Raw genomic sequence first — 26,965 nt, forward strand, 5'->3', positions numbered from 1 at the left:
CCTTTTAATTTTATTTTTGTTGCATCTTTTATTTCTTATATATTGTATTTCATGGTATTAACTTTTCATTCCATTGAATTCAAATTGTGATACAATAAAGAACAATATAATAAAAATACAATTAAAATCAGTATGAATATTTAGTATGGAAATGCCATGGACCACCTGAACAAAGCTCACAGACCACTGGTAGCCCACAGACCACAGCTGTCATTTTTACGAAAGAAGATGCGCAATTATAAGATAAATCTGGTGATGTATTTTCTAACAAAGTCTTTTTTTTTTTCTTTTACACTGTTTTCAAAAAAATGTGGAAGTCCTGTACTGCTGCTTTGGCAACTTCTGTGCAAAACACATCATCCGGCAAAGATACCAGTTTTTCCAAGGAGATATAGCTCGGCTGTTTTGGATCATATTGTGCTCTTCCAAGGAGTTTAAGAAACATGTGTCTTTCTTTGATTCGTAGTAGCTTCGAATTAAAAACCTGAAATAGGGGGGAAAACCAAGGCTAATGGTTTAAATTACCAAGATAGCACTTCTATGCACACTTACCTGGGGGTAAATCATATTGAAAACCGTAGGACTAACTTTTGGGTAAATATGGACAGGTTTGAGCTATATGGCCCTTAAGAACAAAAGAACTGCCTGCAGGATCAAGTGAATGGCCCAACTAGTCCAGAATCCTGTTCTCACAGTGGCCATCCAAATGCTCACAACCAGGACCTGACCACAAGAGTACTCTCCCCGCTTGTGACTTTCAGCAAACGGTATTCAAAAGCATACTGCCTCCAACTGTTAAGGAAGGGTGTACCACCATGGCTATTATTTATTTATTAAATTTATATCCCGCCCTTCCTCTCAGGAGCCCAGGGCGGCAAAAAAATGACAAAATCTTTTAAAAACAGCTTAAAAACAATTCCAGCACAGACACAGACTGAGGTAAGATTTCTACTTAAAAGACTTGTTGAAAGAAGGTCTTTACTAGGTGCCAGAAAGACAACAGAGAAGACGCCTGTCAAATATTTTGCTGCTCTAGGCTCCTGCTGGGCGGAAGGGTGGGATATAAATAAAATAATAAATAAATATTTAAGGGGAGGGAATTCCAAAGCATAACTGCCACAACGCTTCCTACGTTGTGCAGAATAGACCTCCTGATGAGAGATCCTCACCTGCAGAGCACAGTGATTGACTACACATATAAGGAGTAAGATGATCTTTCAAGTCTTCTGATCCAAAGCTGTATAGGGCTTTATAGACCAAAACCAACACCTTGAATTTAGCCCTGTAGCTAATGGCAGCCATTGCAATTCTTCTAGCACCACCACACTTCACACCAGCTGCGGCCTTCAGACCAACCTCAAGAGCAGCCCCAAACAGAGCACATCACAATAGTCTAGCCTGGAGGTTACCAGTGCACTGATAACAGTGGTCAGGCTATCCTGGTACAAAAATGGTCGCAGCTATCTTACTATGATGACTGTAATTACCTAGGAAACATTCAAGAGTCTCACCTGAGGAAAATGAACCATGATGCTGTGGGGAATGCCCATTATGTTGTGCAAGTAATCAAATGTCTCTGTTAGCTTCTTTTTGTTTACACTTAAAGTCTTCGGGATTCTGTGTACAATATGCTGAATTTCATTCTGACTAAAACCAAGTTCCAGCTGATATACCTGAAAAAGAGTGATTGTAATGAAGTCAGCTGATGTAGCTTAAAACACAGCAGGGAAATGGGTTATATGCTGACTATATGATACGATACAGGTGAGGCATTTCTGTGACACTTTGATCTGAAAGAATATGAACCCTCTATCATGACTGTGCAGACTGCCAAGAGTGAAGCAAGGGTTTTGCAAAACCTTCCTTCAGTCCATACTCTAAAGCTTATTAGGCCACCACAATTCTTTTCAATAGAACTTGCTCTCTTTCACAAGATGCACACATATAAGTACTAATTTGTATCTGAAGTCTAAAATGGCTTTCCCCCCTCTTGTTAAAAAGTTCTAATGTTCACTGCTTGTCTTTTGCCATTTGATCAGTCCCTTCAGAGGCCGAAATAGAAGTGAAGGGTTATACTAACACAAAGAATTCTGGCGGCCACTTTGATGACACTTAGGATCTTATGTGAATGACCATCAGGTATGATCCCCGCACCACAGAGCTGTATTTTTGGAAGGCAGTGAGGAAACTGTATCCAATTGGTGCCCCTCCACTGACAGGTCCTCCAAATCCAGTCTGCTCCAGAAGCATCAGGTGAAGGATAATTGCTGAAAATTCCTCCCTGTTCTATGGAGAGATGCCTGCCATGATCAGAGGAATACCAACTCGATACCTCCCAGGTTTTGGATAAGAATCCTAGTCCTTGTGCAAAGGAAAGAGTGGTAGTTTTCCCCCAAGATTCTAGCATCCACTTCTACAAAGTTTTTTATGCAGTAGCTTAAAGAACAAGTTATTACTCACAAAATATTTTGCAAGTACAGGCAACAGCATCACTTATCTAGGATGTTCTACTGCATATTTCCTGTTGCATCTCTTAAAAGCTTTTCTAAGCTGGAATTGCTAATTACTCTAAAATATTGTCCTAACAGTACGAAGACTTACCTTCAGATTTTCTTTAATAGGCTCAAGACTGCCCGTCAATAACCTTGGAAGGCGAGTTACTATATCTCTGGTCTAAAGTTTAAATACAAGCAAGGCAAAAGTATGTAAAGTAATGTGTATGAAATAAGATGTTTAAGATAAAACAAATTTGTGCTTGCATTTCTTTGCTGGACACTTCAAAAGCAGCACTGAATTATTCTACTTGAAAAAGTTTACATTTTTCATTGGGTGAGCAAGAGTGTTTATTATGTAATATTTTTTCCGGTACAGCTGTAGTTTCTGTGTATAAAAGATGTTTTATATAATAATGTATGAAGAGACTATTCATTCTAATGTGATTACATGCATTCAATAGGCAGGTCACTATCAGCGGAATGCTATGCACCTTTACTCTGAAGTAAGCCCCACTGTTCAATAGGACATACTCCCAGGTGCTTAATGCATTTCAGCCTGTATCTCAGGATCAGTGAATGTACAATTATTTCAGTAGCAAAATTTTAAGTCCCTGCAATGTCAAGAGATTTCACTATCTGCTTATGGAGCTTGCCCATCCCCATGACTTGGATCATCTCAAACTACCCAAATGAAACAGAAGGTACCTTTTGTGTGTTGAGTCCAAGTTCTTTTTGGAAGAAGCCCAGCCTATTATCTAATCTTTCCACAGAAAAGAGGAGTAAATATGGAGCCCCTGAGACCATTCGTGCAATTGCTTCCTTGCAGAATTTTTTTGATGTTAGATAAGCTACCCTGGAAGACAGAAAGATCCAAATTAAAATGAAGGAACTAAGAACAGCCATCATTTATCCAGCTGTGCTAATTCCTCAGCAGTATCTATCAAAATGACAGCTGTTTTAATAAGATTAAAAAGCAAAGCTGCCAAGAAGGGTGGAAACGTCTGCAGATATGACAAAAGCAAAATATCACGATTTCCAATTAAAATCTTTGACAAAAAAATAAACACTCTTAGTGCAATATTATACATTAGAATTAGTTTAATGATTTCCAGCTGTATTTAAATAAAAATCCCATCAATACCAGCCTAGTTCTGAGAGATAATCCTATTATCTAAAATGGCTCATGCTAAAAGAAACACTAAAAAAAATTGCCACTTTCACAATCATAAATTGATATTTAATGAAGGGGTGTCAAGAACTGAAGGGCATCTTTAGAAAAAAATAGAGGTAACAATCCCAAAATTCAACATCAGGTGGGGAACCTTTGGCTCTGCAGATGTTGTTGAACTACAACTATCATCCCCAGCCATTGGCCATGTAGTTCAACAACACCTGGAGGTCCAAAGGTTCCCTATTCCTAATCTAAACTGTCCCCCTCCTATAGCAAAACACCAGGCAAAAGTCATAGGAAATTTCCCGTGCATAACCATTGAAAGGGTGCCTGCACAGAGCACAGAAAAGTATTAGAGGAAGATGAAGAGCTTATTCCTCCACATAATGCTATTACTAGGATGTTAAGCAATCACTATACAGAATAGTTCCATGGATTGTTCTTATAGACTGATTCTTCAAAATAGAAGCCATACAGCTCTACTAATAATTTTTAGTTGCTTTCAGTTTACAAGATCTGCTTTCTCTGAGCAGCATGGCTTCTGGGCAGAGGGTTGTATCCAAGCCAGTGCTAAGTCAGGGTCCCATCAGCGCAAGAATTATCACTAGTGCAAAAGGACTCCCCCCTCCTCCCCCCATGATCCCCCTAAATCTGTTCTCCCAACCCTCCAGAGCAGATATGGAGAGGATGAGGGTGCGTGCAGGGGAAGGGGGGTAGGAGTCTCATCGTGCTATTGGTAATCCTTGCGCTGATGGGATACCTAAGTAGAGTACTGTCCAGAGTACCAATCTTAGACCTTGGAAAGCAGATTCAACATGAGTGGGCATGTACGTAGGATGGCTTGGGTAAGCAACATTCTCTCAGCTGTAGTTCCACAATGGCGTACGAGGTATAATGGCAAACCACTGCTGGGAAAAGGATAAGTAGGAGAATAAAATTTTCTTGCTGCTACCAGCTTTGAGCCATAAGGATAGGGCAAATGATAAATGACTAGCAGCCTCATACTCTGCATTACTTGGGAATTCTAAGACACAAACAAAAAAACAGTGCAGTTTTGAAAGGTTCAGTTTGCCACGTGGATTCAAAATGGTGTCCAATTGTATCCAAACACAGATTAAACCCAGCTCCTTAATCTCATGTTACAATTGTGTAACATCTGGTTGCAATATCTTCAGAGGTGTTTGAATACATGCAAAACAACTAACTATGTTGTAGATGTTATACTTTCTTTTCAGGTTTTTTTTAAACTTACTTAGTACAACCCCCCTCCTCAAATTTTTCAGAAACACACAGACTTTTCCCAAATACTAAATTAAAGAGGTACCCAACTAACAGCAAAATCATTTTGGTTTCATTTTGTCCCTCTATGCCTTTGCCCTCCATTACTCTTTTATTTAAATAAAACCATGTTCATAAAACTAAGTTATGCATTAATAATATGTTAAAACAGACATTTGTGGTACAGCTGCAGCATAGATATTTTTCAACAGTCAGACCTTTTATGTATATCAGAAAATTGAGTTTTCTAATATTTACCTTCATTGTGTATTGTGCTCTCTGGCATAATAGGATTCGTAGCAATAAGACATTCGGTGAGATGACCTATATTGTCTAAATCTGTACTTGCACAAACATGTTTGAGCACAGGTGGTTTACCTGTATCCTATTTCTGTGTGTCAACCTTCCACCATGACGATGTATGATAGCATTCACACTATGGCCCATTTCAGACATTAACAAGAAACCATGGTTTACCACTATGAGAATGAGCTGCGACAAGGCTTGGGCTTGCATGCTCCCCCTTACCCTCTCCCCTTTTGCACATCAGGGGGAGGAGAACGAAAGCCTCCACTTACACTTCCAAACTAAACAGAGTCTCTGTCCCAAACACATTTTGCAGTAGCACCCGCACAGCTATATGCTGGATATGTGCACCTGCTCATATGTCCCAAACTCAGCCAATTCTGAATCCCAATGTTCCTATTGATTATATTCTATATTCAGAAGAGATATGTGGGCCCTACAAAAAAAAGTAGCATTGTGGAGTGCTCCTGTTCAGGGTTCCATCCATCACTGCCTTGTTTCAAGATACTCCATTCTATTCCCCTTCTCCTCATTTCTGTTTCCCACCTCCAACAGTCACAGAGCATTCCACAGACACTGAGCATGCTCATACTTAGTGTTCCCCACCCCCTATGGTTTTTTTCCTGAAGACTTTGTTGTTCTGCAAACCTTGGGCTTCACCCAAACCTACTGACACCTCCCTCACGTATGCGAACGGGACAGTTTTGGCTGCATAAAGATCTGAACTTGAAAAATGTTTCATGATTAGTGAACATATTGAGAAGAGATCATATCAGTGCCTGACTTTTATGGGCAATCATTTCACTGCTCCAGATGATCTGAGCTAGTTATCATGTGAGGTCTGTACTGGGCAGGGTCAATACAACTGTTCAGCTTGTCTCCTATCTAATTCTTTTTATTGCTTGGCTTTGCATTCTCTCCCAGAAGCAGATATTGACAATTGCCAGAATGTCATTTTCACTTTAGACAAATAGATCGATACTTCTGTTCCTTCTGTTTTCACTGCATTATGCTTAGGATATACTGCAATACAAGCTGAAATCTTATCTTCATCAGCAAAAGGCTGGTGGCTCTCTTTCAGCCAGAACAGCTGACCAACAACAAGCTGACACGGAGGGCGAGACAAGTGAAATGCATTGCAAGCCAATTTCCCCATTTGTTTTATTTCACTTCACCATGCCCAATAGGCTCCAAATATAATTCCAATGAAAAAGAAAGTTTGAATTTTAATCCTTCTCCCTGCCCCATCTCACAATATTTTTTGTGAAGTTGCCTTAATAGCGAGGCTCAGGTATACCTCACAGGATGAATTCTAATCCTCCTTCCTTGAGAAAGCCATCCTTTACCTCAGCTGGTGTCCACATACACTACTTTGACACTTGCTGTATTTAGAAGAATGTCAGGAACTAAATTCTGCACTTACGATTCAAAAGGCTTTGGTATTTCTGCTGAAAAGAGACAGGGTACCGCTCTCTTCCCCAGCTTCAGGAAAGGCCCCAATAAAAGCAAAAATAATGCATGCAAAAGCATTGCTCAATTTGGACTCCATTTGGAAATAATCATGTGCAATAATGAAGGGGGTTTGACCTTCTTCTGGATAGCATATGCAGCATTTGTTGATGCTGAACACTTGAAATTGTAGAATAGAATCAGCTGCAATTCTCTCCCGCCTACAAAATTTGACTGAAAAGAGAGTTTAAGCAGACTGCACAAAATCCCTGAAGGAAAGCAACATATTTCAGGCAGAAAAGAAGATTTATATGAATATATCAGGTTGATGATTATAGAAGACATTTTACCTTGTTTCTAGATCTTCCACATCTTCTCTAAAAATATAAGGATTTCTGGTGAGAAACGCCCCAAGCTGCTTATCTTCCAAGCCAACATCCTTGAGAAACAGGATAATTTTTCTTATATCTTTTTCAAAGTCCAACCTTAGAAGAAGCTGGCCTGCTTCTGAATGTTTTTCTACTTTGGACAAATCAACTCCTGCAGTATATTCAAAGACAAATTTAGCTGGATGCTCAGTAAAAATCTTTGGCTTTTTTAACAGCATAAGCATTTATAAGCAAACATTACAAGTTCATGTAAAGTGCCTTTTTAACACATTTTCTGGGTATGCAGCAGATGTCTGAGGTTATCTGGTGCTGCCCAAAGGAGCTATGATACGGCAGATCTGTACAACTAAAGATAATGGCAAAATAGGCCTGAAGGCTGCCCCAGGTATTAGGTTTTCACTTACTGGGATTTTAAAACCCATATAAGTTTGGAATGGTTGGACATATCAGTTTCACTCTTTAGAACAGGGGACCCTCTGGTCCTCCAGATGTTGCTGGACTGTGACTCCAATCATCTTTAACCACTGGCCATGCTGGCTGACATGGAGTCCAACAACATCTGAAGAACCACACATTCCCCATCCCTGATCCAGAAGAAGCAGGGATCCAGAATCCGTGCTCCAGGAGAATTCTGTTATGGGCACTTAGCAATTCAACATAATACTAAAACAGAGCTTAAGGTATAAATCTTCAAATCCATGTAGCTAAAATGAATTAGTTCTAAGCAAGGTCTCATTTTTCACTGATTCCTTGCAGTGAACAAAACTTCTGACATAAAGGGACAGGAACAGCTGGAACAAGTTTTGTCCTGCACTCAAGAAATGGAAAAGATGGTTCTGCAGTGCTCCTGCCCCTTCCTACACCTTTCTGCCTTGTGGTCCATATTCTTTTATACCAGGAACTGCCAATATGGTGCCTTCCGCATGTTGCTGGACTGCAACTCCCATCAGCCCCAGCCAGAATGACCAATGGTCAGAGATGATGGGAGCTGCAGCTCCAACAACATATGGAGGGCTACATGTTGGCTATCTTTATTCTGTACATCCTGCTACTGTGAGGCGGCTGTGCTTACATAATCATTATTTGCTATTATACAGCATTCCAGCATATCACAAAGAACCTGCCAACAGTTATGCTTACCTAGAAGCACCAGCTTCTGCAGTGTTTCTGAACGATCAACATAATCTTGAAGGGTGAAAGATTCAAAAGGAAGTGGTGGTTCAGCTACAATCTGAAGAGCCTCATCTTCTGAAATTTCCTCCAAGGCAGATGTAGGCAAAACATCTTCTAAACCTGAGAACCATTAAGGAAAATTAAACAGTGGAAAAGCTATAACATTTACTGTGATGTTATCTGTGGTGACCACCAAAGCCACCAAAGCCTGTTAAAGCATATTTCTAAATCTTAGAACTATTAGTTCAAGGTTGGTCAATTAGTTGTGGGGGGAAAGCAATTTTACAAAAAACAAAAACATGCTGCTCTCAACCCTATAATAGGGCCTGGGATCCAATCCTGTATATGTTTCTGAATATTCTCTCATTTTTAATTTTTTAATTAATTTTCAGAAAAATAAATCAAACATCCATTGAGAGTAAGGGGTAAACAACATATATATAAAATAAGATTTCCTACATTTTAATATACAAGCAAATAAAGTAGGGCCCCACTCATACGGCGGGTTACGTTCCAGACCCCTGCTGTAAAGCGGAACTCATTGGATAGAATGGCGCGCGATGCCCGAAAACCGCCATAAAAGCGGAACAAGTGGGGCTTTAGTTTAATTGTGTCTAATTGAGACCGCCGCATTAGCGAAGCGCCATAAAGCGGGGCCCTACTGTAATCAGTTATTATTATTTGGTCACCTTTATAAGTTCCATAAATTTTGAAAAGCCTTGGAAACCTTGTTTCTACTGTCTGCTACATTAGTATATGCGATAAAGCTCCCCCACTCTGCCATAAAAGAATTTTTACATTTCTGTCCTTTCACTATCTTTAGCTTCGGCAACAATTTCTCCATTAAGGCTAATTGCCTGACTTTGCTATACCCCAATGAAATAGATTACCTTTCAGATCCTTCCAAAATTGTGCTATTAATAACCGGGCTGCAACTAAAAGAAACTTAATCAATTGTTTATCCTTAAGGGTTTGGTTTCCGTTCAAAAATAGATTTAACCGGGCTAATTCTGGGGTTTTATGCATCACCTGCTTTGTGATTTTTTCTATTTCTGTGAACACCAAGCCCCCAAATTCAGCCACCTTAACACACGTCCACCACATGTGTGGGAGAGAACCTTTCTCTAAGCATCCTCTCCAGCATAGAGGGAATATGGTTTTATTAATATGGAACAACTTGACTGGGGTAAGATACCATTTTTATACCACTTTTAACATTAGTTCCTTTGTGGCCGCTGATGTAGAATGGCATGGTAATTTAGTCCACATAGTCGTCTATGTTGCTTCTTCAATCTCTATATTCCATTCCATTCCCCACATTCTCCTCAGCCCATCTGGGGAGCCCATATCTCTGTGCAAAAGAAGTGTGTAGATACAGGACACCAATTCCCTGCCTGTGTCATCTAAGGACCACATTAATACTTCAAATGGTATAAGATCTCTCAGAGCTTGTCTTTTAATGTCAGGTCCCCTTCTAAAATTCCCGACCTGATACCAAGAGAGCCAGGAGACCTGATTATTTCCAAGATGTGTTTGCCAATATTCTCTAGGCAAGGGATTTGTGTTGGTATAAAATTCTTTAAGCCTAAATAGCTGTACCTGCTTATACACTTCCATATTAAACTGCTTATCTACTGCAAAATCCAGATGTCCCCCCCAAGGGGATAAAAGGAGATATCCCTGACATAAGCTTTTCCTTACATCTTTTCCATACCTGCATCATTGCCCCGGAAGTAGACTTCCGCTTAATAAAATCTGGTGTAATATTTGTCTTAATAAACGGGAAGACTGCTGGCTGAATAACTTTCAATACAGAATATTTGATTTGGACCCAGTATGAGCTCTGTGAGACAATAAAAGAAAGTAAAGATCTCAGTTGGCAAGCCTCATAATAGTTTTTTGAGAAAAGGCCCCCACTTAATAATGTCCTATATATCAAAAATTTAGTCATTCTAGGTTTTTTGCAGTTAAAGATAAACGCTTCCAACCTTTTCTGCCAAATCTTAAACCATTTATCAGGCACTTCCACTGATAGCACATGATATAAACATAAACCGTGGCAAAATCATCATTTTAATTGCCACTATCCTGCTAGAAAGTGATAGATTAAGTTTGCCCCATCTCTTAAGGTCCCAACAGATTGAATTCCAGAGGGGTTTATAATCTGCCTGAAAGGATTTGTTTACATTTTTCATTACAATAGCACCTAAATATCTAAAGGATTTATATGAAATAGGAATATTCAATTTCTGAGAAACTGATGCTCTAATATGTGGGGGTAAATTAAAATACATTAAATCTGATTTTGCAAAATTAACTTTCAGGCTTGCCATATTCTCAAATGATTTCAATTCCTGTATCAGTGGTGGGACAGCTTTTTCTGGATCTTTTAATATCAAAATCATATCATCTGCATAGAGACTAATCAGGTGTTCATTTTCTTGCACTCTAATTCCTTCTATGGCTGGATTGTTCCTCAGTCTAGTTGCTAAGAATTCTATAGTCATTATAAATAAAAGAGGTGAAATAGGGCAGCCTTGCTTTGTTCCACTATGTACAGAAAAAGATCTCGAGTTATAATTATTGATCTGAAGTTGAGCTTTTGAGGGGGAATATAATGCTTTCACTGCATTTAAAAATTGTGGGCCAAATTTATAACACCAAAGCGAATTTAATAAAAATTCCCAATTAACACAATCAAAGGCCTTAAACAGATCAAGTGCTACCAATGCTAGAGAGGAGTTTGTGCTCTTACACAATTTTATAATATTAAATGTTCGTCTAACGGAATCTGCTATATATCTCTTGGAATAAAACCAAACTGATCTGCCTGCACGATATTTCCAATTATGTTTCAGTCGGTTTGCTGACACCAAAGTGAACAATTTATAATCTTGGTTTAATAGTGCTATAGGTTTATACGACTCCTTTCAAAGTGGGTTTTTACACGGTTTTAGGAGCAATATAACTTTAGACTGTGTCCAAGTAGCTGGGAGCGGAGCACCCTCTAAGAAATTATTAAAACCTTTTTGTAAATAAGGTAAAACAATATCTTAAAAGTGTTTATAAACCCCTCCTGTATAACCATCGGGGCCTGGAGATTTATTTGCTTTAATTTTTGTTATGGCTTTGCCTATTTCTTCTATAGAGATCAGATTATCTAGTATCCTACTCTCACTTGCTGTGAGAGGGATAACATTCACACTATTTTGATATTCTCTAATTTCTGTTAAATCAATAGCCCTTCCTTTACAGATATTTTCAAAATATTTAGCAAACGTCATTTATGTCGGAGGGATCAAAGATCTTAGAACCCTTATCTGAACAGACAGCCTTGATTTTATTCCTAGCTTTTTTTCAAATCCGATTTGCCAAAAGGCATGACCCTTTGTGATCAAATTCATAAAGCTTCTGTTCCATGTAAAGCATCCCAGTAATTGTTTCATTAATATCTAATAGGTTTAATTCCGTCCTTTTCTTTTCCAACTCTTGCCGTACTTTTAATTCTCCAGTTTCCTGATATATTCCAATGAAATCATTAATTTATTTTTCTAATTCTAATATTTGCACCCGCCTCTGCTTCTTGAAGGTACTGAGTTCTTTTATACATGTTCCCCTAATTACAGCTTTCATTGCCTCCCACCTTAGTTCTGGACTGAACGCTGCATCATTTTCTTTAAAATAATATTCCAAATCTTTTCTAATCCATTCTCTACATATTTCTGAAGTCAAAAGAGTGGGATTGAGCCTCCACACCGGTTTATTTCCAATGCGGGGGATCAGTCCCACTATCACCAATAAAGGTGCATGATCTGTTACCCTTATGGGGAATCTTCTCTCATTTTAAGTCCTTGAGTGTTTCTGAAACAACATAACCAATGCACATACTATAAAATTAATCACATAGTTGTGATGATAATGCTGTTGTTTTCTGCTGCTCATGGAATTAATTGCTGAAGCCTTCCATTTCAGCTTTCCCTTCTCAAAGTCTTCACACAGGCCACTGAGAATATAATCCTACTAATGTAGGTAAGGTAAGTTTGACATGTTTCTATTTTAGAATCAGAGTGATCAACAGTTTTCTGATAGCGAGACTTCTGCTGTGCAACAGTAACACAGCAGAAATGAGTACTGCATAAGGACAGAAATTAGATACTGAATTGGGAAAGGGTTAAGGCAAGACAAAGCATACTCCTGTGACTTAGGAACTTCTGTCTAATGGATGTGCAGAATTAAGGGACTAGCCTATCTGCTCAGAACTTTTTTTTGGTGTGGGGGGTTAAGCAGACAAAAGTGCTTCTCATGCTCTAAATTTGGAAAGCATGCACAGCCATCCATCTTCTTGCTTCAGTCATTCATCCTTCAAAATAAATTCTTTAAGTTATTGTCACCTTATTTCATACCAATTACTTTGTTTTGAACGGACGATTCATAAATATTCATTGATCCTATTGCATTTAGCTTCATGTCTACACAACTTTCAACAGCAATTTCAACTCTTAAAAATGACAGAAAACTAACAGCAGGTGGAGCCCTTGAGGCAGACAACACACAGAGGAATCATGGATTCCAGAAAGTGATGGGTGAATTTCTCAGTTTCAGTTTCTCATTTTTCCAATCTTAAATTCAGTCCTCTATATTTCCATATCAGTTTACAATTAAAACAAAAATCCTGAAAATTCTGACTTCTCATAATATACACGATTGTATGCAAGTTGATCTAATTATACACATTTTTTGCAAAGCAATGCTCCCTAATATAATGCATTTATTTTCTTTAATATATGCATTTATAAGCACACTTTTTCCTAGTACAGTGCTTCCCAAACTTTCCCCCACACAGATCACTTGAAGATTCCTGAGGGTCTTGGTGGACCACTTAATGATTTTTCTGTCTGTTGCAGCAACTGTAATGCACTGAAAAGATAATAATGCTGGGGAAAACAGAAGGGAGTAGAAAAAGAGGAAGGCCAAACAAGAGATGGATTGATTCCATAAAGGAAGCCACAGACCTGAACTTACAAGATCTGAACAGGGTGGTTCATGACAGATGCTACTGGAGGTCGCTGATTCATAGGGTTGCCATAAGTCATAGTCGACTTGAAGGCACATAACAACAACAACAGGTGCTGTATGGTTTTAAATTGTATTTTTATTGCTTCCATAGAATTCAGTTTGTAATTATACAATATAAGAAATAAGAGCAGCAATAAAAATACAGTTCAAAATCAATATATTTATTGCCATGGGTGTGCTGTTTCCTTTCTGCAGTCCACAGACATGCTGTGGACCACCTGACTGAAGCTCGTGGACCACTGGTGGTCCACAGACCACCATTTGAGAACCCCTGCAGTAGTACATATTCTTTGGTTGGAGAACCACATTTCAAAATTTAAAGTAGTGTGAATTTTGAGAGAAGGTTATGATCTGGTTCGCATCTTGTTTCAGAAAGTGAAAATTAAGGAGGTTCACCTAAATGTGAGCTGAATCAAAATTATTCTCCATCCCAAATTCTGAAGAGGTTGCTGTGATGTTCCTATATATTAGTGTATATATGATAAGTGCTGGTTGTTTAGAGTATACATGGTAAGTAGTGAAAGAGGAGGGGGAGTGAATGGGCAATAGAATGCTTGATGATTGGCTGAATGTTTAAAATGGCTGACAGTATAAATGAAAGGATGACAGGTAAATCTGGGTGAATGTGAGGTGGTGAATGGTGGAATCTGGGGGGGAGAAGAGAAAGAGTGGATTGCTTGGTGGGGTTTAGAGAGTTGTTTACCAGGAGGGAGGTGGAGTTCGGATTAGTATTGAGTAAAACCATATGCTTATGTGCCTTAAGAAGAAATCTTGTTAATCTTGTTAGCTTTGTTATCTTTAATAAATACTTAATTTGGTTTACCAAAGGCCTGATCCTTGGCTGGGGTTTCACAGACCAGAAGGGAGGGTAAGGTAATGACCAAGGCTGAAGGGGAACTGTAACAAATGGTGGCAGCGGCGAAGAGAATAACAATACCAGTATTCAGAGTCTCTGGGAATACTAGTATTGGAACGTTACTGGTGGTTGCCTAGCAGGGGGATCTGTTGAGATCTGTGCTAGAGCGGATAGGTAAACCATAAGAGAGTGCGGTCCGGACTGGTGGAGTCCCTGGTGGTGCCTAGAAACAGGCAGTAACCACGAGCAGGTAGGAACCTGACAGGGAGAGCCAGGGAAGGACGCATCACATGTGGTGTCAGTAGCGGTGGGATACGAACAACAGAGAATCCAGATACAAATACTAGAGAATCCAGAACAGTGGTGTGGCAAACAGAAATAACAAAACAAGATTTCTTGTGAGAGTGACTGGCAAAGAGTGTGTGGCAAAGAGTGAGTGAACTCAAACACCATGGCTGAATAAATAAAAATGAAAAGAGAGGAGCTGGTGGAGAAGTGCATAACATTCAATTTACCTCACGAGGGTAAAGGGGTAGATGAATTGAGGGTAGCACTTATAGGATTTGCTACTGCCCAGCAAAAACAACCTGTCAGGGAAGAGACCCCAGAAGGATATTTAAGCAATCCCGCTTATATAGAGTACTTGAGAGAGAAGTTAAGATGGGAGGCTGAGGAAAAAGACAAGCAGAGGGAGTTGGAAGCTGAGAGATTGAAGATGGAAGCTGAGAGATTGAGGATGGAAGGTGCAGAGAAGGAAAAACAGAGGGAGTTGGAAATTGAGAGAATGAGATTGGGGTTTGAGGAGAGGGAGAAGCAACGAGAAGTGGATGCCGAATTACAAGTAGAAAAGTTAAAAGTTTCATTCTGATGAAACAAGAAAGGACAGAGATGGAGCAAAAATAAAAATTACTCCAAAGGACTTTGCTGTCTATGAGCCTGGTCAAGATCCTCAAATTTACCTCAGCACCTTTGAAAAAGCAGCTCAGTTGTGGGGGCTACCTGAAGATAAATACATGCAGTATTTATCAAACCTGATTAAAGGGGAATTGGCTGAGGTATACCAATATTTCCCCTCAGACAGGCCCGTCACCTATGCTGAATTCAAAGAAGCAGTGTTTAAAAGATTCAGACTGGGGCCTGATTATTTTAGAAAGCTTTTCAGAAATTGCCAGATACAGACAGGGAGGTCTTTTGTGGAACTGGGAGCAAAGTTGATGGATATATTTGGAAAGTGGATGAGTAGTGCCAAAGCTCAGTCAGTGGAAGAGGTGAAAAGCCTCATGATACTGGATCAATTATACCATCAGTTACCACCAGAAATAAGGCTCCTGGTCAAAGACCGTTCCCCTACATTGGTGCAGGAGGCCGCAGAGTTGGCGGATCACTTCGCCTCCAATAGAACTGGCTGGGTGGGAAAGACATCAAGAGAGTTTAAACCCAGACCATATAGTGCTGGCAGAAGGGATGTGGTACCACAGCGAGTGAGTCCTCCAGTAAAATCTGAAGGGCACAGGACACCCCAGAGTGGATCTGTGTACCCTAAAAGTGAGGAGAAATTATGCTACAAATGTGGTAGACCGGGGCACCTACGTTTTCAATGTGAGGTTGCCAACCCCATTAGTAATCCTGCTCAGACAAGGGCAGTGAAAACAGAGCCCAAGGCTTTAGAAGCAGCGAAAAAGGTTCAGTTTTGCCAGATAAACTGGACAGAAGTAACAGACCTTGATTCAAGTCTGAGAGAGGAAGTGAGTGTACAAGGGGCAAATTATTGGGCATTGCTTGACACTGGTGCCGCTCAGACGTTACTGAGGCCAGATTTAATAAAATCTGAAGAAATATTACCTCAGGAAACAGTGACTATCCAAGGAGTGAGGGGTCAACCAAAGAGTTTGCATGTGGCCCTAGTGAAAATGGAATGGAGAGGCCGAAAGGGCCAATATAAAGTTGGTATTAATGCCCAGCAACAAGAACCAGTAATACTGGGAAGAGATGTTATGGGGGCACAGGGGAAAATATATGTAGTGACCAGACAGCAAATTGGCAGAGAAAAAGAAGCCATATTAAGGGGGGCTGAAACAAACAGGGTGGAATCTGTTAACCAGCCTCAGGTTACCATAGCAACCACTAGCAGGCCTGCTGAAGAAGACAAACTGTATCAAGCGGTCTCTGGGAAAGAAGCAGAGCAATTCAGGGAAGAGCTGCATAAAGATATCAGTTTGAAGCAGGTAAAGGAACAAGTCCTGACCCAACAGATTCCTTTCACTGACAAACTGAGGAATCAAGTTGTGTGTGAGAATGGGATTTTATATAGACTGTGGATGCCTGCTGAGAGAAAGGATGAATGTGAACCAGTGAAGCAATTGATAGTACCTAGCAAATACAGAACCAGATTGCTAGAGGTAGCCCACGATGTCCCATGTGCAGGACATCTGGGAATAAAAAAGACCAAGAGGAGATTGGCTGCACATTATTATTGGCCAAATATCTCCAAGGATGTAAAACAACATTGTCTATCTTGTGGAATATGCCAAAAGGTGGGAAAGAGTGGAGTAAAGACCAAGGCACCCTTAAAGCCCCTTCCTATAATTGGACAACCCTTTTATAGAGTGGGAATAGATTTGGTGGGCCCTTTTTCCAAACCCACAAGGCATGGCAAGAAATATCTAGTGGTGGTGGTGGATTTTGCCACCAGGTACCCAGACGCAGAAGCACTGAGATCTGTAGAAGCCCCTGTAGTGGCAGAGGCTTTATTAAAAATCTTTATGAGGCTGGGTTTCCCTCATGAAGTGCTGACGGATCAAGGCAGTGTATTCATGGGAGAAGTGATGCAATGTATGTGGAAATGTTGTGGTCTAAAACATCTAAAGACCACTACTTACCATCCCGCCACTAATGGGCTAACAGAGAGATTCAATGGAGTTTTGAAGGGCATGATAAGAAGCTATGTTCAAGATCACCCACAAGACTGGGATGAACGTTTGGGATGCTTCTTATTTGCATACAGAGAAGTCCCTCAGGAGTCAACAGGCTTCTCATCCTTTGAACTCATGTTTACTAGAAAAGTGAGGGGACCTTTGGAACTGCTAAAAAATTCATGGGAAGGAACTCTGGGAGAGTACAAAACTTCTGTAGTAGATTTTGTATTGGAATTCCGCAATAAATTAACATCAATGATGGAGGTGGTGAAAAAGAATTTGAGTCAAGCTCAGCAGAAGCAACGTTACTGGTATAACAGAACAGCCAGGGAACGTGTGTATGATGTGGGAGATATGGTTATGGCGTTCATACCCAGGAAACATGACAAATTACAGGCTAACTGGGAAGGACCATATACCATCAGAGAAACGCTTGACACAGTGACGTATGTAATTACCACAGACCAATTAAACAAAAGCAAAGTGGTTCATGTAAATATGTTGAAGCCTTACCATACCAGGGATGCACAGGTGTTGCAAGTTACCTTATTCCCTGAGGGAAGTGGGCCTGAACTTCCAGATTTGGTACAGGAAAGCAAAGACAAAGGAGGGGTAGATCAAGTGGAATGGTCAGAGGAGGTGAAGGAGGAAGTAAAAGAAGAGATTCTGAGAGTTTTGAAAACCTATAGGAATCTCTTTAGCAACAAACCTGGCCGAACCAGTATAGTTATACATTCCATTGATACTGGAGATCATGCCCCAATCAGATCTGTTCCGTACCGTGTGAATGGGAAAGTTTTGAATGAGATCAAAAAGGAGGTGGAAGATATGCTGGAATTAGGAGTGATCAGGGAATCCATCAGTCCCTGGGCCTCAAGTATTGTCCTGGTTCCGAAAAAAGATGGAACGACAAGGTTTTGCATTGATTATCGGCTAATCAATAAAATTACTGTCCCAGATGCGTATCCTATGCCTAGGGTAGATGCTATGTTAGAGTTATTGGGGGCAGCAACCATTATCTCTACACTAGATCTCTGTAAAGGATTTTGGCAAATGGAACTAGACGAGCAATCCAGAGCCAAAACTGCCTTCAGTACGCCAGATGGGTTATATGAGTTTGTGACCTTACCCATGGGACTAAGGAACTCACCAAGTTCATTTCAGAGGCTAATCAATACTGTGTTGCGAGGCATGTCAGATTTTGCAGTGGCCTATATCGATGACGTAGCCATTTTTAGCAAGTCGGTGCCTGAGCATGTCCAACACCTGACAACAGTATTGGAGGCCTTAAGAAAAGCAGGCCTCACAATAAAAGCTAAGAAATGCCAGTTTGGACTAAAGGAAGTAATCTATTTGGGACATAAGGTGGGGAGTGGGAAAATCACCCCCTTATGGAGCAAGGTGGAGGCAATACAAGCGTGGCCGATCCCCTTAACCAAAAAACAAGTAAGGGCATTTCTGGGTGTGGCTGGATTTTATAGGAAGTTTGTGAGAAATTTTGGGGAAATAGCAACCCCCTTGCATGAATTAACAAAGAAGAAGTGTTCTGAGCGTGTGGTATGGACGGATGAATGTCAGAAGGCTTTTGATCTACTGAAGCAAGCCTTGTGCCAAGGACCCATATTAATAGCACCAGACTATGAGAAACCATTCATCGTGGCTACAGATGCGTCGGACCTGGCGCTGGGAGTCGTCTTGCTACAGGAGAGAGAAGGCACCAGACATCCAGTGGCGTACCTGAGTCGCAAGCTGACGCCGAGGGAGAAAAACTATTCGTCGGTCCAGAAGGAGTGCCTAGCGGTTGTGTGGGGACTGAACAAGTTGCGCCCATACGTGTGGGGACGAAGATTCACAGTGACTACGGATCATCGGGCCTTGTTATGGTTGCAGACTATGAAAAATCATAACACTATGCTGCAGAGGTGGTCCTGGGCCCTACAGGACTATCAAGTGGACTTCCAGTTCATCAAAGGCAAGGACAATGTACTGGCCGATGGACTTTCCGGGCAAGTGGCTGGGACTGCAGTGACGTGACCAGACAGAGGAACAAAGAAAGACATTTTCCCCATAGAGACTTTTATTTGTTAACACGACGTATAAATCCTGGAATAGGAATAATACTCTGCCGTTGTTTAAGGGGGGGGGAAATGTGATGTTCCTATATATTAGTGTATATATGGTAAGTGCTGGTTGTTTAGAGTATACATGGTAAGTAGTGAAAGAGGAGGGGGGGGTGAATGGGCAATAGAATGCTTGATGATTGGCTGAATGTTTAAAATGGCTGACAGTATAAATGAAAGGATGACAGGTAAATCTGGGTGAATGTGAGGTGGTAAATGGTGGAATCTGGGGGGGAGAAGAGAAAGAGTGGATTGCTTGGTGGGGTTTAGAGAGTTGTTTACCAGGAGGGAGGTGGAGTTCGGATTAGTATTGAGTAAAACCATATGCTTATGTGCCTTAAGAAGAAATCTTGTTAATCTTGTTAGCTTTGTTATCTTTAATAAATACTTAATTTGGTTTACCAAAGGCCTGATCCTTGGCTGGGGTTTCACAGACCAGAAGGGAGGGTAAGGTAATGACCAAGGCTGAAGGGGAACTGTAACAAATGGTGGCAGCGGTGAAGAGAATAACAATACCAGTATTCAGAGTCTCTGGGAATACTAGTATTGGGACGTTACTGGTGGTTGCCTAGCAGGGGGATCTGTTGAGATCTGTGCTAGAGCGGATAGGTAAACCATAAGAGAGTGCGGTCCGGACTGGTGGAGTCCCTGGTGGTGCCTAGAGACAGGCAGTAACCACGAGCAGGTAGGAACCTGACAGGGAGAGCCAGGGAAGGACGCATCACAGTTGCCATATTTTTTTGTTGTAGCAAAACCCAAACAGGAGCCTTCTAGCATCTTAAAAAGACAAACAGATTTACTGTGGCGTAAGATTTCATGGACTCTAGTCCATTGAAGTTTATACCACAACAAAGCTAGCAGTCTAAAGACACCAGAAGATTATTGGTTTTTCCTATTTTGCTGTGGTAGAATAGTATCAGATTAGTAATCATTTTATCAATCTTCTGCTGCATTACAATGTTTTATTATAATCCGCTTATCAAAACAATTCTTTCACCATTCATTCAGTTGCATTTATTTTTAAATCTTTTGCCCTTGAAAAAAATCTGACCGAGTTCAACAGAACCTCACATATCCCATCTCTAATACATTAATACATTAAACGGAATTAAGTTCTGATTTCATCAGGTCGTATTTCCAAGGAAGTGGCCCAGGTTTGCAAACTAATAACCCAACATATAAGAATACACTGAATCTGTTTTATTTGCTTTTATATGTGTTTATGTTTTTATACTGTTTTATTGATTCTAGGCTGCATTTTTGTTTTGACTGATATTATTTTTATATTATACATAGTGTACATTATTTAAAGATTTTTGAAATATTAAGAAGTTTAGATAGCTTTTAAATAAATAAAAGCTACTGGACCAGCACATAAAATAAAGAACCCAGTCAGATGTAACATCAAACCATGGTTTGATATTATAAGCATGAGTAGGCTTGAGCCCCATGCTTGTGCATTTCCTTCTCCCCTCACCCACAGAGATTGGAAGCTTCCATTTAAAGCAAATCATAGTTTGCTGTGTTTAGACACAATGGCAAACAATGGTTTGATACAGACTGAAATCAGAAATTCCCAAACTTGGCGCAGAAGAAGAGGATGTAAAAGGAACATGCAAGCCCAAGCTTCACACTTGTAATATCAAGCCATAGTTTGGTATTAAATCTGAATTGCCTTTAAGAGTTTGGTGGTGGCTTAAATATAAGCCATTTTGGTGCAGCACAAGTTTAGCTTCATCAGATGTCAGCTCCATTAGCAAGTTTTGATCCCTCATGACAGAGTCTAATATTACCCCATGCATAGGCATTGATATAGCATCAGAGCTTGGACGATTGCTTTTAAAAAGTAATAAATTACAGTTACAATTACACGGCCCCCAAAAAGTAGTAATTATCGTTACAATTACAATTGCTCTGAACATAACAGATTACTTTACTTTTTCTGAAAAGTAATCACTACAATTACTTTTCAATTACTTGTTTTAAAAAACACCTACAAGGTGCTGTCCTTGGCTGCTGCACATCTAAGTAGCCTAAAACAACATTAAAAATAAACACACACAGATAGAGGTAATAGAGTAATTCTTTTTATCCATAAGATAGCAATGGTGGTCTCTCTGCTGGTAAGGAAGGTGGGGAGAGAGGCAGAAGCCACTACTCAGATCTTTGCACGTTAAACCAAGTGCACCCCCCCACACACATTCTCAGCCAGCAAGTATAATCTCTGTCACTTAACCATCTCCCGGACCCTGCCCTGCCACCAGCTAAGGGGCACTCACCCAAGCAAACATTTTCCTGAGATGCAAAAAAAGTTAAAATACTGCAAATGCAGCACAGTAGCCAGGGAGGGTGGTGGAGACCACTTTGTGTGTCAAGTGCAAGCATAGTATTCTCACTCACTCACATACATTGTCATCTTTCACCTCCACCGTTCTTTATCTCCATTCTGCTGCTGCCTCCTTCTCCTCTTTTATCCATGTTCTTGCCCTCTGGCTCCTTTTCCCCTCCACTCCATTCTTCACCACCACCATCCATTTTTTTAAACAATTGTTTTCTCCACCCCGTCTCACTCACGATGCTGCACAGAAACCCAGTTTGAGGCACACGATTTTCATCCACAAATCAGAAGCCTTCTCCTGCTTCCCCTCCAAAAAAGGTAATGCCCAAAAACAATGCTGGAGACATTACAATTATTCTACAAAAGTAATAAAATTACTCCTAGTTCTATTACAATCAAAATGTAAAGGAATTACCCACTCATTCCTCAAAAAATAATGAATTACAAGTAATTTGTTACTTGTAACGAATTACTTCCAAGCTCTATATAGCCGTAGAGATGTGAAAGCCTGGGGAAAAAACTGCTTTCCCCGTCCAGATTTTCCTCTGGCCTTCACATTTCTATATAGCAGCACCCATTAGACATCAGGATTGCTGCCTCCCCTGGGCTAACATACAGTCACATATAATGCAAAGGCACCTATACAACAATGATGGGGTTGGGGGTGTGAGGGGAAAATTGGATTAACGCAGTGGACTGATACGTGGCCAGTCCCTGAGTTGGCATCCAAGTGGTCAAGAGCATCAACAGAAACCTCATATTCTGTAAAAGTCCAGAGTTGGGAGGAGCAGCGGCAATAGTAGATAGAATTTACTTTGCTACTACTTCCAGAATAGGATGACGCTGTAGAGGCACAGGCCACTTTGTATAGTCAATAGTTAAAGGAGATATAAGAATGCAGGACAACAGACCACATGCAGGTGTTGCAAGACATCTTTAAAGTGTTTTGAACTTGGGAAAAAGTGGCATATGCATTTCTAAATAAAGGGTATTATTTATTACATTTTTATCCTGCACGGCACAAGACTCTCCCTCCCACCAACTTTATCTTCACAGCAACCCTATGAGGTATGGTGTTGTGAGAGCGTGTGAGTACCACAAGGCTACCCAGTGTTCGTCTTCCTCCATTATACCTCCAGCATATATCAAACAAATTTGGAAACATTTTTGCTAATTATATTGTTGTGTAATACCATCCGCCCAATAGTTTATATTAATTCTCTTGAGGCCACATCAACAAAACTAAATAAAATTATTTTGTATTAGTTGTACCCAATGTTTTAAATATAGTCAAGCATTAGGTCCTTGTCATTCTATCACAGATGAATTAACTGTTTTTAACTAATATCAGTCTGACAATCAGGGAGGCAACAATATAACAGAATCCAGTTAACACGAGCACCATCCAGTCACTCAGTTCCAGCTATTAAAAGCTAGACTAAATAAACAAACCCTTATCTAGAAAAATTCATCAATATATAGACATTATTTATAGACTATTTTTATCTGTAATTGTTTTTAAATTGCTTTTTGTTGTTGTTAAAATGTTGTGTTGATGTGTTTGCTGCCCTGGGCTTCTTTGGGAGGAAGGATAGGACATAAATTCAATGAAGAAATAGTAAAGAGTAATAAGGTTTTAATAATCAATATTTAAAAGTTATAGGTTTATATGATCTCAGCTTTTTTCTCTCTCCCCCCACCCCCACACACTATTATCAATCATCATCAGACAGGAGTCTTTTCAAGAGTTAGGCTACCCAGTAAGTGTAACTGCTGAGTATGTAACTGAACTAGGGTCCTGCCAGTTCTAGTAGGACAACACTCTATCCACTACACCACAGTACTCTCCACAGAGTGGGCTGGTTCCCTTTTTAAGTTTAACTATGGGTTAAAGGTGAATATTCAGACTGCTGGTGTGTGGCAAACAAGGTCTTATGTGGCCCACCAGCAAATTTCTCTCCCCCACCCCCCAAGTCTCTTATTAATTTTGGTGGCAGCAGCAAAAGGAAAAAAAAGTAGACATAGTGCTGGGGTGGGCGGAGAGTATGTGTGTGCACGGAACAGTGTGGGGTGGCCACACCTACTGCCTGCATGCACTGCCTCCCTCCCCCGCAGGGCTGGCCAAGGCTGGATGCAGCCCTTGGGCCAAAAACATTAGCCACCTCGGCTCTTAGAGCTCACAATAAGACATAAGAGAAAAAATAAGTATAGAGCCCAAACTATTAAGGTCTTCATTGTTCAAAGCCAGTGCTTGTCAAGATAAGAATAGGAAGCTGTGCAGGTGTCAGAACAGGTTCTGAGACAAAATATGTTATTTTACATATTTATTACCTTTTTAACCTATCATTTCCCCAAGCAGCTTGAAGCACCATACATTGTCCCTCCTCCCCACTTTATTTTCGTAACAACTATGTGAGGTAGTTGAGGTTAAAATACCGCACTGGATCTAAGGTGACCCAGTGAATTTCATGGCTGAGCAGATTTCGAACCTGAGTATTCACAACGTATGTACTTATTTATTAAATTTATATCCTGCTCCCTCCCAGGAGGAGTCTAAATACAAAACTATAGCTACTACCCCACAAGGTCTCTTTTCACTAGTGCAACCAATCTTACACTAAAATATCTATTTATCTTCATAAATGCATATACATGTACCGCTGTGTCCAAAACATAATGCAAAAATCAGCCTGAACATCTACTGGATCATTTTCTCAGGCTGAGTAAAAAAGTGTGATTGAGTCCTCAAGTGACAAACAATAACTTGTGAACACAATCCAAAAATTCCAAGCCCCTTTACATGCAATCATAAAAGACAAGAAAAATTAGGCTAGGATCAGAATTTTAGATATGGTGCTAGGAGAATCTCAACTCCAAGAAGTTCCTTACTCTCATAAGCATTTTATGCATTACTTACCTATATGCAGTGTTTTGGTATCTGAATTAGATATTATTTCAACTAAAGAAGATGAATTCGTTTCTGGAATCTGATTCAGTTCATTACTTGAACTGCAGAACTGTACATGGTTATCAAAAAGAACATTCTTAGAGTTCGGTGACACTGGTTGACATGAATATCTGTTAGGACAAAGCAATGGCAACCCCAGTTGTTGAAGAGAAAGTGTCCACATTTTGATAGATTGCTTTCTTAGTTGTTCTCTGCTGTTCACAATACCACTTTTCTTGAGCAAGTGACGGCATTTAGATATCTGTCGAGTCAACAAAGCCATCTCATTGTCAGTATTCTGTAACAAAAGACCACAAGAAAGAAAATGGTCAAAGGAATATTAAAACCAATTCTGTACAAGTGGAAATTTACATATATACAATTGATGAGTTAATTAGTATTTAAGGAGGTCTGAAGTGCATCCAGTACCATTCTGCAACAGTATTATTTCACTTGTCCACTGAGCTTGGTCTGCCCTATAGCATATGTGTGAAACAGCCATTCCCCATCTGGTGCCTACAGGGGTTGTTAGACCACGAGTTCCACCATTCCTAACCATTGGTCATACTGGCAGGGGCTGATGGGAGATGTAGTCCAAAATATCTTGAGTGGACCAGGCATGGAAAACTGATCTAAAGCAATAATTCAGTTATGCTAGAAATGCATATAGCAGCAGTATTTTCTTGAAGGTGCTTTTGGAAGACACTGAGAAAGCTGACATAGAGATCTGCATTGCTAAGCATCTCTGAGGCCACTACAGTAGGGAGTCTCATTGTCAATTTTGCAGCCCCCCAGCAACAGCGTCCACTCGTTCCCTGTCTGTTCCTCGGGGAGGTGGTGCAGACCAGCTCCTGAGGGGAAGGGCAAGCAAATGGATAGCGGTGGCAAGGAGGAAGAGGATCTATTTAGGGAAAGGAGCCCACTGAGGTCATGAGTAGCAACACATCTTATTGATTGATTGATTGCATTTATATTCCGCCTTTCTTTCATCACAGACCCCAAGGTGGCATACATATGGTTCCCAGGTGGTCTTCCATCCAGGCACTGACCCAGACTTGCTTAGCTTGAGGAAAGTGGTAGCCTCGTGTGCCTTAGAATCATAGAATAGTAGACTTGGAAGGGGCCTATAAGGCCATCAAGTCCAACCCCCTGCTCAATGCAGGAATCCAAATCAAAGCATTCCTGACAGATGGCTATCTAGCTGCCTCCTGAATGCCTCCAGTGTCGGAGAGCCCATTACCTCTCTAGGTAATTGGTTCCATTGCCGTATGGCTGTAACAGGAAGTTTTTCCTGATGTCCAGTTGAAATCTGGCTTCCTGCAACTTGAGCCCATTATTCCATGTCCTGCACTCTGGGAACATCAAGAAGAGATCCCGGCCCTCCTCTGTGTGACAACCTTTCATGTACTTGAAGAGTGCTATCATATCTCCCCTCAGTCTTCTCTTCCAATTGACAATGGGACCCCCTACTGTAGTGGACTCGGAGATGCTTTATATATGAAGGAACCAGTCCCAGCAGCTCAGCACCACTCCACTGTTGGAAATGGGACAATGGCAACTCCCGTTTGTCTTTTGTTTGCATTCCAGAAAAAAGATAAGAGTTGGGGTTCTCCGGCTGGCTAGGCTTGCCTACCTTTACCTGTGCTGTTCTCTACCTAACTTCCTTCCGTTGTAAACTGATATGCACAGGGAAGCTGACGTGCCCCTCCTTCGTCTTCTTCTGACTGTCCCAGGAGAGAGGAGACATCTTTGTCTTTGCTCTCTCTCCTGAGCCATGAGGGCAATACCCAAGTCTGGGCATTGTGCCTCCAACTTAGTTAGTTAGAACTAGGTATGCCTTTCCTATCTACTATGTATTTCTATAAATAAAGTAGCTTTTCTTATTTTACTAAGTCTTCTCAGTGATCTAAATGCAGGGTAAAAGCCTGCTACTTAAGTAGGCTGAGTTCATTGGTTTCCTCAGTCAGTCGCTCTGAGGCCGAGCGTTGGCTCCGAAGAAGCCCGCTAGTTTATCAGTTTAGGGACCGAGAGAGGTGAACAGGCTCGAGGGGCTTTTTTACCTGGCATCTAGGGTGTCCCTGGGGGAAAGGTCCCGGTAGCTTCAGAAATGCAGGCCCACACCGGTACCCCTCCCGCAGTACTCCGAAAGCTTCCAGTCAGGGTGGCACACGCACAGCTCAGACTGCTGAGTATCTCTGCATATTTCCATAACTTCCATAGCCTTGGATTCCTAAATATTGATGGACTACAGCTCCCATCATCCCTAACTATTGGCCCACGCTGGCTAGGGATGACAGGCAAAGGTGCCTCGCTAGAGGATTATGGTATGAGCTGCTCTCTGGTAAAGCAAGGAAGGAGGAAAACCGCATGAATTGCTGCCTGGATAATCCTGGTTCCATATGCAATTTCTGCTCCTGCACTAGATTTGATGGCGATATGGAAAGTCTTTTCT

The 26,965-nt window shown here is 40.7% G+C and overlaps 1 protein-coding gene across 1 annotated transcript; it reads right to left on the reverse strand.

The window, feature by feature from the left end:
- Window positions 1–26,695, reverse strand: MTERF3 (mitochondrial transcription termination factor 3). Its single transcript, XM_061603520.1, has 8 exons — window positions 26,574–26,695; window positions 24,484–24,811; window positions 8,229–8,381; window positions 7,050–7,239; window positions 3,201–3,348; window positions 2,602–2,673; window positions 1,512–1,673; window positions 1–484 (listed from the first exon to the last, which is right to left on the reverse strand). Exons 2-8 carry the CDS (start codon window positions 24,794–24,796, stop codon window positions 290–292), a joined length of 1,233 nt encoding a protein of 410 aa, XP_061459504.1. The 5' UTR covers window positions 24,797–24,811; window positions 26,574–26,695; the 3' UTR covers window positions 1–289.
- Between the last annotated feature and the right edge of the window lie 270 nt (window positions 26,696–26,965).

The sequence above is a fragment of the Rhineura floridana genome, chromosome 1 (assembly GCF_030035675.1).
Source record: "Rhineura floridana isolate rRhiFlo1 chromosome 1, rRhiFlo1.hap2, whole genome shotgun sequence".
NCBI lineage: Eukaryota > Metazoa > Chordata > Lepidosauria > Squamata > Rhineuridae > Rhineura > Rhineura floridana.